This window comes from Chelonoidis abingdonii, chromosome 7, assembly GCF_003597395.2.
Source record: "Chelonoidis abingdonii isolate Lonesome George chromosome 7, CheloAbing_2.0, whole genome shotgun sequence".
Classification (NCBI taxonomy): Eukaryota; Metazoa; Chordata; order Testudines; family Testudinidae; genus Chelonoidis; species Chelonoidis abingdonii.
In genome coordinates, this window is record NC_133775.1 from 97891101 (window position 1) to 97909339 (window position 18239).

An 18239-nucleotide genomic window follows, 5' to 3' on the forward strand; every position below is an offset into this window, starting at 1 on the left:
CAGAATAAAATGATTTATTTAGAAACAGTGAGAGATTCATTATTTTGCCCATAATCCAAATGTGAGAGTTAATTCAACACTTGTATGTAAATAGTTTATTTAAAACATCTGTTAGATTAGTACCTATTAGATACTAGTAACTTGAAACCAGAACCATTCCACTTCTCAGGAAAGATAAGTTATGCAATTACTCTGGTACATTCATTTACAACTGATCAGCATATCATAATGTTAAAAATGCTTTCTGGACAGTAATGGGGAGAGGAGTGAAGAGAGAGAAAGCTACCAAGCAAGCATGAGAGAGGCAGATCAATAGCTTTGTAGCTCTTACAGAAAAGCCAGGGGAGTTTTAAAAATGAACTATGATTTCAAAAGCAGCAAAAGAATGACACATTGGAGAGTTCAGCTCTTCAAATCATCAAGGTCATCTTTGTACCTCTCTTGGATTAGATCACTGTACAGGTATATGGTGCATTGGGACAAATTTAACATAACAATTTTGGGAGAGGGTAAAGTAGATTCAGACAATATGATGTCATTGAATTCTGATAATTAGATTTCACAGTCTGTTGAACAGCCATCTTTGCAAGTCTATTGACATAATTCAAAAGTGATTGACTTAACTCATGTGGATCTTCACAAGAGAGCTACCAATGCATGGGTCACATCTATGAAAAATATGGAGGATGTTGTACCTTTAAAAGCAGCACTTTGGCTTGGATTACTGACATTCTAGCTCATAATGAAGTGACTACAAAACCAAACTATCCACTTAAGACAACTATGTGAAGAGCAAAGATTTTTGAAATGCATTCTACAAGATCATGTTACTAAAATACATTTCCCAGGAAAAGTTGTATTTGACCAGCATTTTCTCTTTACTTATAAAAGCTGCAGAGTTTCTACAGATACATAAACCATCCCACTTTCTAATTCAGGATGCTGACAAACCATTAACCTCTCCTAATAAAAGCAGGTTATTTGGGGAAATCCAAAATAGAGAATAAAGTCATCAGATAGGCTAATTTTGATGTTTGAACGGAGAATAATTTTTTCCACAGCAAGTTCTTTTGAAATATCGTAAAGAAAACCAAGAAGCAACACTACAGATATTTCTGAATGCTTATCAATTACTGACTGTTCTTTAGGTAATATCTCACACCTGTCTGATTTTCATTACCTATTTAAAATTCACTGAACCACAAAACCATTCAAAGTGATATTAGAATTTAGCTTAGGGTTCCTGTGACTTTGAAAACCCATTGATCCAGATATGCTCCCAAGTAACTGCATGTCAAGTCTTTATAGCTGGATTAATTCACTTTATAGTCTTCTTAATGTACAAGGTTTTATGTTTTATTGCATCTCTATTATTTTCAGCATGCAGTGATGAATTAAATGCATATGTGGTTTAAAAAGAGGGCCAAGGTGCCAGCTGGGACTAATTTTAGAGCATTTTAAAAATTATTATCCCAAACCTTTTTTAAATTTAAAACTTGAACTCAACATAACGGAAGCTACTCACTTTAGAAAAGATGAAAATCTGCGGAAGAAGCAATTCTAAGGTGATTCCATTTGCCTTATTACTCTGGATGGACAAATAATACTGAAAATTAGCATGCTATTTCAGGATATGTCAAGTGACTCAGAACCCACTTCTCCAACTCTTACTTATGATGAGCATAGAACTTTATTCCATGAGTAATCACTGGGAGCATTCATGGAGCAAGGTACTTTGTTTAATGGGAGTAAAGGGGGCAGTATTGAGCTTTTATTTTGCAGTTCTGTAGTTTGTAAAGAGGAATAAGAGGCAGAAGCACCCACTGAAATACTTTTTATCTTACAAATGTTAAATTGACAAGGTCAGAATCCTGTTGGAAATGCCACTAATTTCAGTAGCGTTACCTACATGCTTAAAGTTATGCATATACAAAAGTATCTTGCTAAAATCAGGCCCATAATATCTACACTTCAGAGGGAGGGCCTGAGACTTCATTAATGTTTGTAAAGCCTTTGACATACTCAGATAAACAAGCTTTGTATAAGCATAGAAAGTATTATTTTTTTGCTAGAAATGAGAATAGTAAGCTTCGAAGTATCAATACATGATTCATAATAGATATTGTTCATTACTCAAAGAAGTATCCATAAAAGTTACAAACCCCAGGCAAATAATTGGTAACTCAAGAGCTTAAAGTTGCACACAGCTTAAGTACCTTGCTGAATCAGAGCCAGTATGCATGTTGCAAATGGTTAAACAGGTACAGAGATTTGTCCCAAGATCCCACAGCAATTCATTGTTAAAGATGGAAATAAAATGTTTTGAATCCAGGCAGAAGATGCAGGGGAAAAAACCTTACTTTTCTCACCCCTAAAATAACAGCTATTCTCACTCTGTGGTTAGCCAGGTTTCATGAAAAAAATTCTTGAGAATATTCAGTGGTAAATCCTACAAGCACAGTTCCTTGCGGCCTCCTAGAGACTACACACATGTTCTACTTACACTTCCAGTAATCCAACAATATCTTTTCAATGCCATTAACAAAGCCAACAAAATAATCCATTGCCTGTATCTCTTTATCAAATCCATAAAGTTCAGTTATTTCCTGATAAGCACACCTTACCTTAAGGAAACAACCCCCCGCAGATGCTGACCCCTTCCTCCCTCTGCATACACATACCATGGAAAGGTCACAATGAAAACAACTATTTCATACACAAATTTCTGGAGACAAAATATTGTCCTAAAGGGTATTCATAGAACACTTGAACTGTAAGCCACATTTTGTCATTGCAAAGGAGCGGGGGCAGGAAGAGCGCATCAAGACTTACGGAATGCAGTATAGAGTTCCTGCAGGGTTAAGTAACCATCATTGTTGTAATCATCAAATCGGAGAAGATCTTCCAGCGTGCAATCCAAGAAATCATCTTCTAGAGCTTCTTTCTCCATTAGCTGTGGGAACAGAACATTATACTAATAGTGAGTTGCGACATTGTCATTTTGAAAGAAAATTTGCCATTTCAACAAAGAAAAATGATATGCTCCAAAAACTGAGAATGGCGTAAATTTAATATAAGGGGATCCTAACAGACATAGTGCATGTCACAACTAGCAAGGGATTTAAACTTGACAAGTATTAAAAACCATTATCTTGAAATCAATGCAGGCATTTTTATTTTCCTGTTTTTCATCCTTACCGTCCTATCTGAATTTTTTTGTAGCCATCTTTTGTAATTTATGAGGCAGCTGGTTGTAAATTAACTGTTGAGGGGTCAAAGATATCAGCCATTCCTTGTCAGCACGGATGTAGAACAGGGCTCATCATAACTGTAGCTTTTTTCTTAGCGGTCTAACTCTTGCACCCAGGTATTCCAGCAGGTGAAGGGAGTTAATTTGTTACTGAAGACTCCATGGAATGCAAGCTACAAGGGTGATCTCTCCACAGCGCATCGTGTGATGAGAACAGAGCTGGACATATTTTCTCTAATGAAATAATATCTCCTTGCAAGTGTATCCAAAATATTCAACATGGAAAAATTAAAAGTAAAAATAATCCTAGACATAAAATAGATTATGCAGTCCTCTTAGATATGGACAAAATTTTATTACCTGTCTTAATGACTAGTATAGACAACAGCCAAAAGCATATATACTATACACTTATTTCTCAACACATGTTTTACCTCTGACAGCTGTTTCTTTAGAATATAAATAAACCCTTTACACATTCCATTCTACGTATGGACAGAGCTTTAGCAAACACTTAATTAAAAGATTCATAATAAAAATTAAATATAATGTAAACGATAGGCTCTTTCAATTTATAAGAGTATAAATAAAACTGTTGAAACAGACTATTCAGGGCAGGAAAATCTTTTAAGACTTTCTTATATTTACAATTTTAGTCCTGACCTTATTGTATTAAAGGCAATTTGAAGTAATAATGCTAAAAAAATGACCCTTCACCTAGCAAGTAAAAATGTTCAATAAAAGTGAGATCAGCCATAACTTCAGAGCTAAATCTTCTAAAGATAGAAATTTCCCTGTCTTCTTTTGTATTGAAAATGTATTAACTTTTCATCTGACTGACAAGTTTTTACTAGCTCCTTTGATTTCATGTCAGAAGAAAAAAAAAACAGCCCATGTTAGCTGCAATATATTCAGTAGATTTATGAAAATGACTTTAAAATACATTAGAGTTTTAAATGGCAATAACATTCCAGTTATTAAAAGCCGTTGTTAATAGCTTTGTACATCCACAACTCTGAAGTTTCTGTGATATTTCACAGTAATGGGCTCAGAAGGAAACTTCATTAGCATCGTTCCACTGACTATGGCTGGAGTTGGATTAGGCCCTAAAAGGAGAAAATGTGACCATACTCCTTCATTTTTTTATTTCCAAGGATCTTTTCTCACTGAACAAGAATTATTTGATTCGAATTTAAATAAACAAACTACCAAAGCTTTTCTCTCTCCTCTTAGGGCTAGTTTCTGTCTAGCCCTTACATGAGTGCACGGTGGGAGTGGGATGGAATAAGGAGCCGTCCCCCTTCTGGAGTTTATATAAGAGACTTGAAGAACTACAATACGCAGGTAATGCTCCTCAAGGATGCGTAATGCTCCAAAATGGGAGGGCATGAGAAGAGAGTAGATGAAGGTGGTGGGGGTGGATGACCAGTGGAGCTGACTGCAGGCTCTAGGAGTTATACGCTGCACTCCTCAAAGAGGCTGCATCCCTTCCACACTGCAGGGCTCTGGGAGGCATTCTGTCTCCACTGCTCCTCCTGGGACAGTGCTGCTGCACATTGCCCCCAGAGAAGGACTATGCCTAAATGCTACACTGTAGCCTTTAATAATGACAATCACCTTAACAAATGAGTCTGGTTTTTACAGCAGTGCCTCTCCGACATAGCAGGTGAGCTTGTGATTCCCTACCGCCTATTTTTCTTTTTAAATAAATGAAAGGAAATTTGAAGTAACAATTTATGTGCTGGCCACAGAAAATGCGATCACAGCATCTCCCACGGCACCACATTTATTTTATTTACCTCTTCTGATTTGCAGCAAAGCTCCGGTCTTTGGAGATTTCTGATTTGAAAACTCTTACAAATTAAAAGACCCAGCTCAGATCAAACACCAATCTACATAGCAAATTAGTGGAGATCACAAAGTAGAGAAATTTAAATATACCCCTCCCTAAGAAATCTCTTAAAATGTCTGGGAAAGAAACTGGCCATGTGGCATACCCTGCAAGTCAGCAATAGCGCCAGAGTTCAAAATAATTTTAAAAGCATTGTTACCATGCAAGGAGTTCATTTCAGCACCAGACTTCCACTACCAGTGCTCTAGATCTTTTCTCTCTAGCTTCATCTGTTGCCAGTCATTTGTAAACAATAGTGAGGGTTGAAGATGACACTGGATAAGGAATGCCTAGGCACCACTGTAACTGATCCATGAGGACCAGAGATTAATATAAGGCCTGGTCTTTATTGAAAAAGATTTATTGGCATAATTCTGTCAGTTAAGGGTATGGTTTTTTTTAACAGACATAGTTATACTAGTAAAAGCCCTAGTTTATATGCAATGCAATTATACCACTATAACTTATTTCACTTCACGGAAAGAATAAGCTATACTGGGATAAAGCTGTTTATACCAATATACTGTTTTATCTATGCTGCAACTAAAGGTGTGATTGCAGCTTGGATAGGCATACCCATCCTAGCTATAATTTAGATAGTATGTCTAAAAACAGCCATGAAGATATAGCAGCACAAGGTTCAGAATGGGCTGTATAAGCCCACCCGGAACTCTGAATCCATACTCATATTGTCAGCCTGTGCCAAGAGTCTGTGCTGCTGCATCTTTACTGTTATTTTGGAGTGTGCTAGCTAGATTAAAGCTGGCAGAGTTACATCAACCCGAGCTGCGGTCACACTTCCAGTTGCAGTGCAGATGAATACATGCTACATTTGCTACTATCAAGTATAGACAAGGCCTAAGTGTGTTCTCCTCTGGAAGATGTGAATATGCAGCACTGTGGAAAATCAAACCCATAGCAATTTGCCCAAGGCTGCACAGCATATTAACACTAGGGCTGGTTTTAAAACTCAGGAGCTTCCAACTTCCACTCCTGTGCTGATTAGACCTTGCTGCTTCCCCACTGAAATAATGAGGGTGGGAGGCAGGTGCATTCCTAACGATAAACCAAACCCTACACAAAGAACTAGCTCATCGAGTTTTGCTTTCTATTTTTTTGTAGAAAGATTGAACAAATGAGGTTACACTGTGTGATCTAATAACTATAAATGGCTACATTATTTTTCAGTGTAGGTTCAGTTTTACTGTCCTGATGGAGTAAGTGTCACATAAATGGAGAACGAGATTAGAACAGACAATCAAGTGTCAGTATGTGAAAACTCTTAAGAGTAAGGGAAAGGTATTGTCTTACATCCATGACCTTGCCTTTAAAAAAAAATAATCAAATTTAGATCAGCTACTTTATATGTTCATAGCTGTGAGATCTAAGAGATTTTACTCTGACACCTTGAATTGTCTGACAAAACTCTTATGTCGTGTCAACTGCATTAGGATTAAAGCTACAGGCAGGGCCGGCTCCAGGCCCCAGCGCGCCAAGCACGTGCTTGGGGTGGCATGCCACGGGGGGACTCTGCCAGTTGCCGGGAGGGCGGCAGGCGGCTCCGGTGTACCTCCTGCAGGCGTCCCTGCGGAGGGTCCGCTGGTCCCGCGGCTCCGGTGGACCTCCCGCAGGCATCCCTGCGGAGGGTCCGCTGGTCACGCGGCTCCGGTGGAGCATCCGTAGGCATGCCTGCGGGAGGTCCACCAGAGCCGCGGGACTGGCGAGTGGCATAGTGTCCCCCGCAGTGTGCCGCTGTGCTTGGGGCGGCGAAATGGCTGGAGCCGGCCCTGGCTACAGAAAATTTTTCTACCCACTAGTAAACTCATATAAGGAGTAAGCTTGCTAACCTGCCATTTGCCCAGAGGATTCATTTTCACGATAAAGCTAAAAGCATACATGCTTTCCCAGAAGAGTCAGAATTAGAGATACTTATCTGGAGCAAAGTGATAAAATGCTAACTTTTGCAACTGAAGTGGCTTCCTAGACTCATTTGCTTCTAATTATTCTCATGTAAAGCATAATAGAAGAGTAAATATATATACAGATAATTAATTACAAACATTCAGAGTTTGTTTCCCTAATTTTAAAATTCTCCTGTGGTTTTAATTGGGTGAGCTGAGACAAATGTGTTAAGAGACCTATGGAATTGCTATTGTTTTCTGTAGCTCGCTCTGCTAAGGGCTTTTTCAAACTCACTTCTGCCCACTGTCCATGGCTAGCATTTAACATTCTATGATGCACCCAAATCTAACTTTACAGCAGAGAATTCTTATTCTTTAACAATTTTTCTGAAGATGCTCACTTTTCATTCAGAATGCAACTATTTGCTCTCTGAACACTTTTCTAACACTGGATCTCCTAAAATCCCAACCCTAGTTTTTTTGACAGGGCAATGCCCTGCTAAGAGTCTATGAACACACAAACAACTCCCCCTTTTCCTGGGGAGGGGGAGCAGCAATGTCCCTGAAATGGGCTGCTCTTAGGATACAAATGCAACTGCTCCAGTGTCTATGACAAGTGACCAGTAATCACATCCATACCCCCATGCATGCAGATTTCTGACTGGGGACTACCATGAGCATCCTCTGTTTGCCATTCCTGCATCGCAGCTGGACTTGCCTGCCTGCAGTGGGGTTAAGTGGGAGGGGTTTCTGCATTGGCCAATCCCACTCTCTCATCCCAGCCAGCCAAATGACTAACTGGTACAGAAATCTGCAGCAAGCAGGGTCACTGGCTTGGATGCAGCTATTTGACACATAGCTAGGAGCTAATTTGTCACTTTGAGAAGTTATATTTCTCTGGGTCAAAGGATAGTCACCTTCACCATTTAATCTATGGCTGGGACTATTTATCCAGATATGGTAGGAGAGCGCTAGGGCACATCCATATACTGTGGGCCAACATACTACACTTCTGGGGCCCAGACTGCTCCGAGATCCTTCACACATTTAGCCCGCACTGGTGTTCCGGCACAGAATATGTGATGTAGCTAATGTTGTGTGTTGTGTAGTGTGATTGCCTTCCTCTTCTTGCTTCGTACCCAGCAGCCAGCAAGCTCTGGTGAAAGGAACAGAGTATATAAATCCTTCTTGCTGATACATTGGGTACCACAGTCAGGTCAGGGTACCCTCCACAGTCAGGACTCTCTCAGTACCTCCGTTCTGGCATCTGTGGAAACTGACTGAACCTTAAGTACATACGGAAAGCAGTTCAACTCTCAGTGCTCCATGTTTGGTTAACTTTATCAATTAGATTAATTCAAACAGCACAGCATGTTGGTAATTAAAGATTATTGTTTTTCCAGACTCTGCATCTTCTCTCATTTTATTATGTTCAATAATCAACAGTTCAGTAACTGCAAAGAGATGTGGGGGGAACAAAGCTGTTCCAATATTTTAACCTTAATGTAACACTAACACAGTGTTTGGAAGGTGGGGACGGAGCAAGGTTCATTTTCTAATTTAAATCCATTTTTAAATGCAAATTAAGTCTATATTTATCAGCTAGCTGGAAGAATTTCAAGGAATGTTTGTAAATAGTGAGGGATTTATTTTTGGAGGGGATGGTGAAAGGCCTGGATAAACTGCCATTTTTTAATTTTTTTTTGTAAAGGATCCTAAATTGCTTGACAAAATGCCTCGCTCTCCCAAGGGAGGAGGGAAAAAGACCTTTTATATACAGTTCTACAGTAGAATTTCCTTCCTTCACCTAATGTTAGACAGACAGTTACACACAACTATTCTCACAAGAATTTGGCTGTGTTATATTCAATTTACACATTGAATGAAAAATGCAATCCATTTCATAATTCAATTTTCATTGAGCAATAAACCCACCTGAGCCAGTTCAGAGCTGCTGAGGTGTCCGTCACTGTTTATATCCAAGTATTTAAAGATGTCTTCAACTAACAAGCGCTTCTGGGATGTTCTGTCCTCTACAGGGCTGCTCAGCTGGCTGTGGTGATGAGCTTGAAGGTTCAGGAGCATGCTTTTAAGATGGCTGTAGTCTGCCATTGTGCAAGTGTCACCTAAAAGATAAGACTGTATTACTGGACCATGTATTTTTACCTTGATCTGTGTAAAGGACCGAACTTCTTAAGGGAAAAGGAAGGCACAATCAAAAACAGCCTGTCTGTGCAGATGTTAGCTCTCAGATGCTATGCTTTAAGGAGATCCTATAGTCATTCCCTGTTGTAATAGCTAGCATTTTTAATAAATCCTACCTTCAAGGAAACTCTTAAACATGTTCCCATACAGATTACAAAGCTTTGGTTAGCAGCTACATTACACCTAATAATTTCCACCCATATTAAATTATATTCCTGCTATATATTCCTTAACAACATGTATAAAATAAATACAGACACCCAATGATAAGGAAAAATAAATTCTAGCAAGTCAGAGTTTACAAAGGTTTATGATCACAAATAAGGGCCACTCTAGAGCCCTGTACCATGTGAAAGGTGGCATTGCCCTGACTAAAAACTGTAAGGCTTTTTGGCAAATGAGGCATGAAACACACAGTGACACTAAGTATTTTATCTCACTGGCAACGTGCTACAAAAAGAGAGAAACTTACATCCATCACAAGCTGATAAATTGGCCACCAGGAAAATAATAGAGAGTGACAACCTTAAAGACCTAAGGGTTCATGGCACTGATTGTATCTATCACCCTGCGTGGGACTGAAGCAGAAAGTGGTTGTGCTAACCCCGGAGATACTATCCAATCCAGGGCCAGATTTTGCTTCCGGTAAAAATGGTGGCCTCAGTGCAATTATTCTGGAGTGACATTGGTGTATTTCAGCAAAATGTAAGACTCAATGTTTATGACTTAGAAAATTCCTACTGAGGCAGCAATGTAAAAGCATGAAAGGCAGTTCTCCAACGACTTCCCTCTGTGTGAGCCTGGAGCGCATCTTACTCTGATTTGAGGTTTATGCCTGAGGCTCTTACTCAGTTTAATTCTTGACATCAGCTTTAAAAAAAAACTTTTTAATTTCAGGCCCATTATTGTCCTTTTGGGGGTCTGTTCTTAGCACAGGCAGGAATTGCTTAGGTAGATCTGGGGTATAGCAAGACAACAATAACCCAAAGAAAATCTTCTGCTATAGAGAAGAGGCTTTTTCTGGGACAGATTTTCCATCCTCTTTGTTGCTGGATTGCATCTTTTGGTTGGTCACTTTGATGGGAGAATAAGACAGGAGGGAATCAGGAGCATTTCCCTCTGTCCCACTACAACCAAAATTGGATTAATATTACAAGGTGGGAGGTATTTCTTTGACAGCAGACACGTCCACTTACAATATTTTTTGGCACATCTGTGCTCAGAGCCTCTAAAAATACTATGATTCTAGTAGATGTAAGGCATACAGGCAGGACCTAGCTTCATTGCTTCAGGTGGCATTTTCTAATCAGCGTCCTAGCAAGATCCATGCTAAGACTAATATCAACAAGATACTTTGGATAGCTCTTCCGCTTCTGTTAGCCCCCTACATTTTCTGAAGGCCTCTCTCCCCCCATGGATATAGACCACTCTGGAGCCTGTCATCAAAACTCCTGCAGTGACCAGAAGGAGTGCTGGAGAGTGATGCAAAACAGTCCCTCTCCCTTTTGTTATTGCCACAGAGGTCCTGGCCCTTTCTCCTTTTAATCTAGGAACAAGTGACTGAACTTTCACACTCCCTGTAGTGCTAATACTGGGTTGCCAATTTTCTCTTTTGTTTATTTATATTTCTGTACTTTTTCCAACATCATGTCAATTGTTTCCCATTCCGAGTGAGGCACCCAGATCTCTCTCTCTTTCTGTCATGTTTACTTAAAGAAAAATCAGCTGCCTTACCCATTGTAATCACAGTTTTGCTATCCTGATACCTTTTTGGCTTTGTCTATTGCAATCATATTTTTCCCCTCATCTGAGAGTTGTTTTCTCTCCAGTGTTTCAGATAAATACCACAAGTAGGTTTAATGTATCTTATTATCATAGGTGGGCCATTTGGTGACACTCATACTGAGTTTGCCCAGCAACTCTGTCCATATCCTATTCTATGCATTTAGCATCCTGTTGCTTTTACTTGCACTCCTGCTGCTGCTATGTCCAGTGTGGGGAACTATCCAGCAACGATCTGCCCTGAACCGTATTATGGTGTCATGCTACTGAATACAAACCAAAGAGAACTAATATTATTGAACAACATCATAGCTGCATTATCCTTTCCTCCAGTTTAAAAAAGCACAAACTGATCACTAGGATAAGAACAAACACCACCACCACCAGTGGCACTTATAATCACAATCAGCAAAATGAGTAGCAAACTGCACAATCATTGGGGAAAGGGGGAAATTACAGCAATTTTAACTAAAGGAATTGGGGCAAATTCCTATCCTTACAAACAAAACTATGGCATTTTGCTATTGATACCTAAGAAACAGAACTGCATTTTTAAGGTCTTGCCCACTTATCTATCATTATTTCTTCTATAATGAAGAATTTGGTATTATATTTTCACAGCTTATATCACCATTACAGGGCAAACTACTTTAAACCCCTTGTATTGCCTCTTGGGAACACCACTTTGGAGAAAGGGTTAATTAAATTCACCCCTCTCTGGGCATGAATCATGTGGTTCAGCCACTCTGGAATGGGATCTCTGGCTGGCCAGTGCCCCGTTTCCCAACGGTCTGAATGCAACAGGCCCTACTGGGTTTCACAATTGGGTTTCCAAGGTTCTAATCACACACAACCTCTCACCCTTGCCCTGCCCCCTTCCCTGAGGCCCGCCCCCACTCACTCCATCCCTTCTTCTCTTCCTGTCCCCCACCTTCATTCACTTTCACTGGTCTGGGGGCAGGGGCGGCTCTAGACATTTCGCCGCCCCAAGCATAGCGGCATGCTGCAGGGGGTGCTCTGTCGGTTGCCGGTCCCAAGGCTCTGGTGGACCTCCCGTAGTTGTGCCTGCGGAGGGTCTGCTGGTCCCGCAGCTTCACCGAAGCCACAGGACCAGCAGACCCTCCGCAGGCACGCCTGCGGGAGGTCCATCGGAGCCGCGGGACCAGCGGACCCTCCGCAGGCATGCCATGGAAGGCTGCCTGCCTGCCGCCCTCCCGGCAACTGGCAGAGCGCCCCCGCGGCATGCCGCCCCAAGCACGCGCTTGGCGTGCTGGGGCTTGGAGCCGCCCCTGTCTGGGGGTAGGGATGCAGGAGTGGGTGAGAACACCAGCCAGGGGTGAAGGCTCTGGGGTGGGGCCATAAATTTGGGGTTATGGATGCAGGTGACACAGACCCTGGCAGCAGTTTCACAACGAAGAATTATTTATTCATTCACCCAAAGGTACAAGGCGTGCAGAGCGAAGGGGGAGAAGACATACTCATTGTTGTGCCCCTGATGGCTGCCCATGGCAGCCCCTGTGCGTCTGTTGCCCCCTTGCTGGCAGCAGGTCAGGCCACCTGGTGCTTTGTCTCTTCCTGTGTGTCAGCCCTCTGACCAGGTCGCTTATGGCCTCATCCTTTCCAGGGTAATAAGTTCAACCAAAATCTAAAATATATTGAATTTATACCAGGCCTTCAAGCCTGGTCTCAGCTCAGTAATCCCTGCCCCTTTATTCCCAAGGCTTATACTTCCCTTTTTGGAGGGGTTGGTGAAACCCAGGCCCACCTTCTCCTCTGGGTTCCAGCCCAGAAACACTGGGTTAAGCAGCTGAGCTCTGCTTCTTTTGATCCCTCACTACTCTCTGGGCTGCTCCTACCTTTGCCTGTTTGCAAGAGTCTTTCATAGAGCTGTGCTCTCTCATCCTCTCTCCCTGGAGCTCTGTCTTCTCCTGAAGTTTCCTCCCAAGTCTGATGCAGAAGAGTTTTCCTCAGCCTCTCTGGCAGCCAAACCTCTCTGCCTGAGTAGCAGCCTTTTATCTCAGCTTTTGTTAATCAGCCCCTTAGGGGGTGTACAATTAAATACTGCAATTAAAAACCTGTGGCTGGCCCATGTCAGCCGACTCAGGCTCCCAGAGATGGGCTGTTTAACTGCGGTGTAGACATCGGGCTCCCACCTGAGCTCTGGGATGCTCTCACCTTGTAGGGTCCCACAGCGCAGACTTCAGCCTGACCCCAGAAGTCTACATTGCAGTAAACAGTTCCCCCAGCCCCACAAACAATGTAGATATACCCTGAGTTGCAGCTGGAGAAGTAACTGATCCATTGGTTAATCCCTTCCTGGCTCCTGAAGTGAGGGGGGTCATTCCATTCCATCACAAAATGGTAAAAACAATAACCATGTATTGCATACTTTCCTTCACCTAACTCAAACATTTCTTGAAGGCTTTGGTACTTTTAATCTAGCCCCGCCATGTCCATCTCTGGGTTGGGATAAGCAGACTCTCCTTCTCAAGGCATATTCTCTGGTTTCTGTCCTGGGTAGAGGGCATGTAACCTTAGCCCTGGGCAGTGGGGCCTGGGCTTTGCCTTCAGACTTGCTGGGTCCAGGGCCAACACCAGCCATGGTGACCCCATTAAAATGGGGTTGCGACCCACTTTGGAGTCCTGAATCTCAGTCTGAGAACCCCTGCTCTAATGGTTTATTATTGTTCTTTGATCCTAGGCATAACCTTAGGGAAAGTAAACAGTTCTTAGGCTCGATGGAGTCAGGTGTGGGGCTTCCCCAATAAACAGCTTTTCTATTGTTTCCTCAAGGATTCTTCTCTGTGTCATTGTTTTGCTTTTCCTACTTGGTTGCTTTAACAGCCTAATTTAGTCTAACTCCACAGTCAGTAACCAGCATAAACAGAAACACAGAGGCATACACCATATGGATGAAGAATGATGCAGACATGTCCTGATTCTCCATTACAGATAAAGAAATGATAAAGAATGGTTATTAAAGCCCATGAGCAACATGAGACTCCTATCCTCACATACACAGGTACAACACCCATTGTATTCCAGGGCAGTTCACATTAGTCTGTAGGAGTCGCTCTTAAGGATCTAAAGTTAGAACTGGACCCAAGGAGCTTGAAATATTTTATTGAAGTCAGAGATCAGTTTGAAGCAAACAACCCCAAATGTTGTGGATTTTCTAAATCCAAACTTCAATCCAGGTCCATTTTGCAAATGGCCCCCATCTTTATAACTGGCCAAACCAAAGCCCTGGATTCAAACTCCTCTGAGCTCAGGATGTCCAAATTCCAGATTCGGATCCACATTTTGCAGCTTGAGCCCATCTCTAATTGAAATGCTATCTCCACTGTTCTCCATGGACCAAACTCCTCCGTGGTGTGACTACACTGAGTTTCACCAGGCAAGACTTTGCATCCATATACTCAGTGGAGTGTCAAGGAAGGGATGATACAGCGTTGCCTTACTTCCTTCATGTGGCAAATAAATGTCGAGGGCAGCTAGGTTAGCAAAGACAAAACATCTTTCATTTCCTTACCCCAGAAGAGAGTGTCCTTTAGTCTTTTGTCCTTAATCAGGTTGCTAGAGGCAGCTGTATATAGGCCTGCATAGGGACAGCTTCTACATTTTTATCATTTCTCCATCCCTCCACCCTGTAGTCAATGACACTTATCTTCGTACATTGTGCCTGGACTCCTGTAGCTTTATCTACTAAATTCTCTCTCTTCGGGTTTTTGGTAGTACTACTCATTTGTGTGTGCTTACTGTTCTTTCAGATATTAAAATCAAGGCTGTTAAACCAAAAGGAATCACTGAAATATTTATGCCCTCTCACTTATTCCAATTCTTGTCTCCACTTAAGTGCCCTCCAGCAATTTCCTTTACAACATGAATTCATCATTAGCAGTTTCTCTCATCTCGGAATATTCTCATTGGTAGGTCTTGCTGAAAGCTACCTCATGGCTTGTTAGCAGCTACTGGGGACTTGGATTCCTTCTGTAAATGGAACTCAGTTTAGATATTCCAGACTGACAGGATTTATGCTTTCAGTGGCTTTGCTTTCAGGGTTGGCCTCCGGGCTTTTAAAACAGAGGGGGAAATTCCACAGTTTGTCCAAGCTGGGTTTTGAGGGATTGTCTCCACCTGTTGTTTAAGAACTCCAGAAATGCAGAAGCTACTATAGAGTTTAGGTACTTACATGCCCCCCATTACTGCAGTATGTCAACGTCTCACAATCTTTAATGCATTTAGCCTCACCCCATCCCTGTGAGGTAGGGCAATGCTATTATCTCCATTTTACAGATAGGAACTAACACAGAGAGAGATTAAGTGATTTGTCTAAGGTCACACAGACAGCATGTGGCTAAGTAGAGAGTTGAACCCAGGTCATCCTTCCTTTTGATACTCTACCTCCTAGCATGTGGTGTATGACACAACTGTATGCAACGCCCTCACATACAACTCTTTTGCAAGCTCTTTGGATTCACGTCTCACTCTCTCAAGTCAATGGGGAAATGCAGACCTGGTGAAAGTCCACTGACATCAACAGATTTGTGCCCACTTGTGCCAGTTTTGAATTTGGGAGAAAAAAAATTTACAAAATACTTTTTGGCCACAAGTGCTTCTCAACCATGTTTTGCCATTTTCAATCACTCGGCGCATTTGCAGAACACGTTGGGAGTATGCGCTGTTGCTGTTTTCTTATTATTTCTCCTCTCTTCACTGTCACCTGGAAAAAGTTATTACCTCAGTAGGCTCTGCCAGTCCTGATTTCATGGCCTGTTTATTGAATCTAGTCAGGAGTTGCTCTGATCTTTGTTTAGCTCTGCAAGAACATTAAGCAAAAAATCTGACCCTGTGATGGGGTATATAACCTGCATACTGGGATTGAAGAAGTTAAGGAGCAAGGAACACCCCAGAGCACTTGCAGAGCCTGTATCAGCAGGAGTAGGAGTTGAAAAGAAAGCAGACAGCTCAGGAGAGGAGGGAGGGTGGTGGTGAGCAGATAGGATCAGTCAATGGCCTTATCTGGAGAGCTCATGTGTAAAGATACAGAGGGAATCTTTACTGCAAGGAAGAGAGATCCACAAGCAGCAGCTGCCTCAGACAAGGAGCTAGCTTGTCCTTAAGAATTAAGGAGCCCTTCACTCTGTTTTTTCTTGAATTGTTTATGAGACTGTGACCATGCCCTGGCTTGGGAAAGTAAGTGGTAGGATATGACCAGGAAGGCAACCTTGGCTCACTCATGGGTGCTTGATATTGCAGCCACTCATAGGACCCTAGGTCAGAGCCTGATAGAGAGGGTGAGCCAGGGGGAGGCATCACCCTCTCCCATTTCATAGAATCATAGAATCAAAAGGTTAGAAGGGACCTCATGAGGTCATCTAGTCCAACCCTCTGCTAAAGGCAGGACCACTTTCCCTAAATAATCCCAGCCAGGGTGCGGTCTAGCCGGACCTTAAATATCTCTAAAGATGGAGATTCTACCACCTCCCTAGGTAACTCATTCCAATACTTCACCACTCTCCTAGTCAGAAAGTTTTTTCTAATATCCAGCCTCGACTTCCGCAACTGCAACTTCAAACCATTGCTCCTTGTTCTGTCCTCCGTCACCACTGAGAACAGCCTAGCTCCCTCCTCCTTGGAGCACCCCTTCAAGTAGTTGAAGGTTGCTATCAAATCCCCCCTTAGTCTTCTCTTCTGCAGGCTAAATAAGCTTAGTTCCTTCAGTCTCTCTTCATAAGTCATGTGCTCTAGTCCTCTAATCATTTTTGTTGCCCTCCGCTGGACTCTCTCCAATTGTTCCACGTCCTTTTTGTAGTGTGGCGCCCAAAACTGGACACAATATTCCAGATGCGGCCTCACCAGTGCCGAATAGAGGGGAATAATCACATCCCTCGATCTGCTGGCAACACTCCTACTAATACAGCCCAGTATGCTATTAGCCTTTTTGGCTACAAGAGCACACTGTAGGCTCATGTTCAACTTTCCATCTACCGTAACCCCAAGATCCTTTTCTTCAGCACTGCTACTTAGCCAAACAGTCCCCAGCCTGTAGCAGTGCATGGGGTTTTTCTGTCCTAAGTGCAGGACTTTGCACTTGTCCTTGTTGAACTTCATGAGGTTTCTTGTGGCCCACTTCTCCAATTTGTCTAAGTCTCCCTGAATCCTATCCCTGCCCTCCAGCGTGTCCACCACTCCCCCCAACTTGGTGTCATCTGCAAATTTACTTAATGTGCAAGCTATCCCATCATCAAGATCATTAATGAAGACATTGAATAGAACGGGCCCTAAGACAGACCCCTGGGGCACACCACTTGTTACTGGTTGCCAACTAGAGAGTGTGCCATTGATACCTACCCGCTGAGCCCGTTGATTCAACCAGTTTTCTATCCACTTCACAGTCCATTCCTCCAACCCATACTTCCTTAGTTTGCTGATGAGAATGCTGTGGGAAACCGTGTCAAAAGCCTTACTAAAGTCAAGGTATACAACATCAACAGCTTTGCCCCCATCCACAAGTCCAGTCATCTCATCATAGAAAGCAATCAGGTTGGTCAGGCATGATTTACCCTTGGTGAATCCATGCTGACTGCTTCTGATCACCTTGTTTTCCTCTAAGTGTTTCAGGATGGATTCCTTCAGCACCTGCTCCATGATTTTTCCAGGGATTGAGGTGAGACTGATTGGTCTGTAGTTCCCTGGATCTTCCTTTTTCCCTTTCTTAAAGATAGGTACTATATTTGCTTTCTTCCAGTCCTCTGGGACCTCTCCTGTTCGCCATGAATTTTCAAAGATAATGGTCAACGGCTCTGCAATCACATCAGCTAACTCCCTCAGCACCCTCGGATGCAGTTCGTCCGGTCCCATAGACTTGTGCACGTCTAACGTCTTTAAGTAGTCCCTAACCTGACCCTCTATCACAGTGGGCTGCTCTCCTCCTCTCCTCTCTGCGTTCCCCAGTGTAGTAGTCTGGGAGTCGATCCTGCCCGTAAAGACTGAAGTGAAGAAGGAATTGAGTACTTCAGCCTTTTCCATATCTTCCACCACTAGGATACCTGCCTCATTGAGTAAGGGACCTACACCATCCCTAGTCCTCTTCTTGTTGCTTACATACTTGTAAAACCCCTTCCTATTATCCTTCACATCCCTTGCTAGTTTCAACTCAAATTGCCCTTTGGCCTTTCTGATTCTATCCCTGCAGGCCCGAGCAATA

General features: G+C 42.4%; 1 protein-coding gene across 1 annotated transcript in view; it reads right to left on the reverse strand.

The window, feature by feature from the left end:
- The window catches only part of FSTL4 (follistatin like 4), a 464313-nt gene that overhangs the window by 187844 nt on the left and 258230 nt on the right, over positions 1-18239 (reverse strand). Inside the window, exons 5-6 of the mRNA XM_075068134.1 lie at positions 8978-9168; positions 2833-2953 (exon numbers count right to left, since the gene is read on the reverse strand). Coding sequence (XP_074924235.1) covers positions 2833-2953; positions 8978-9168 — 312 coding nt within the window. The remainder of the gene's footprint in view (positions 1-2832; positions 2954-8977; positions 9169-18239) is intronic.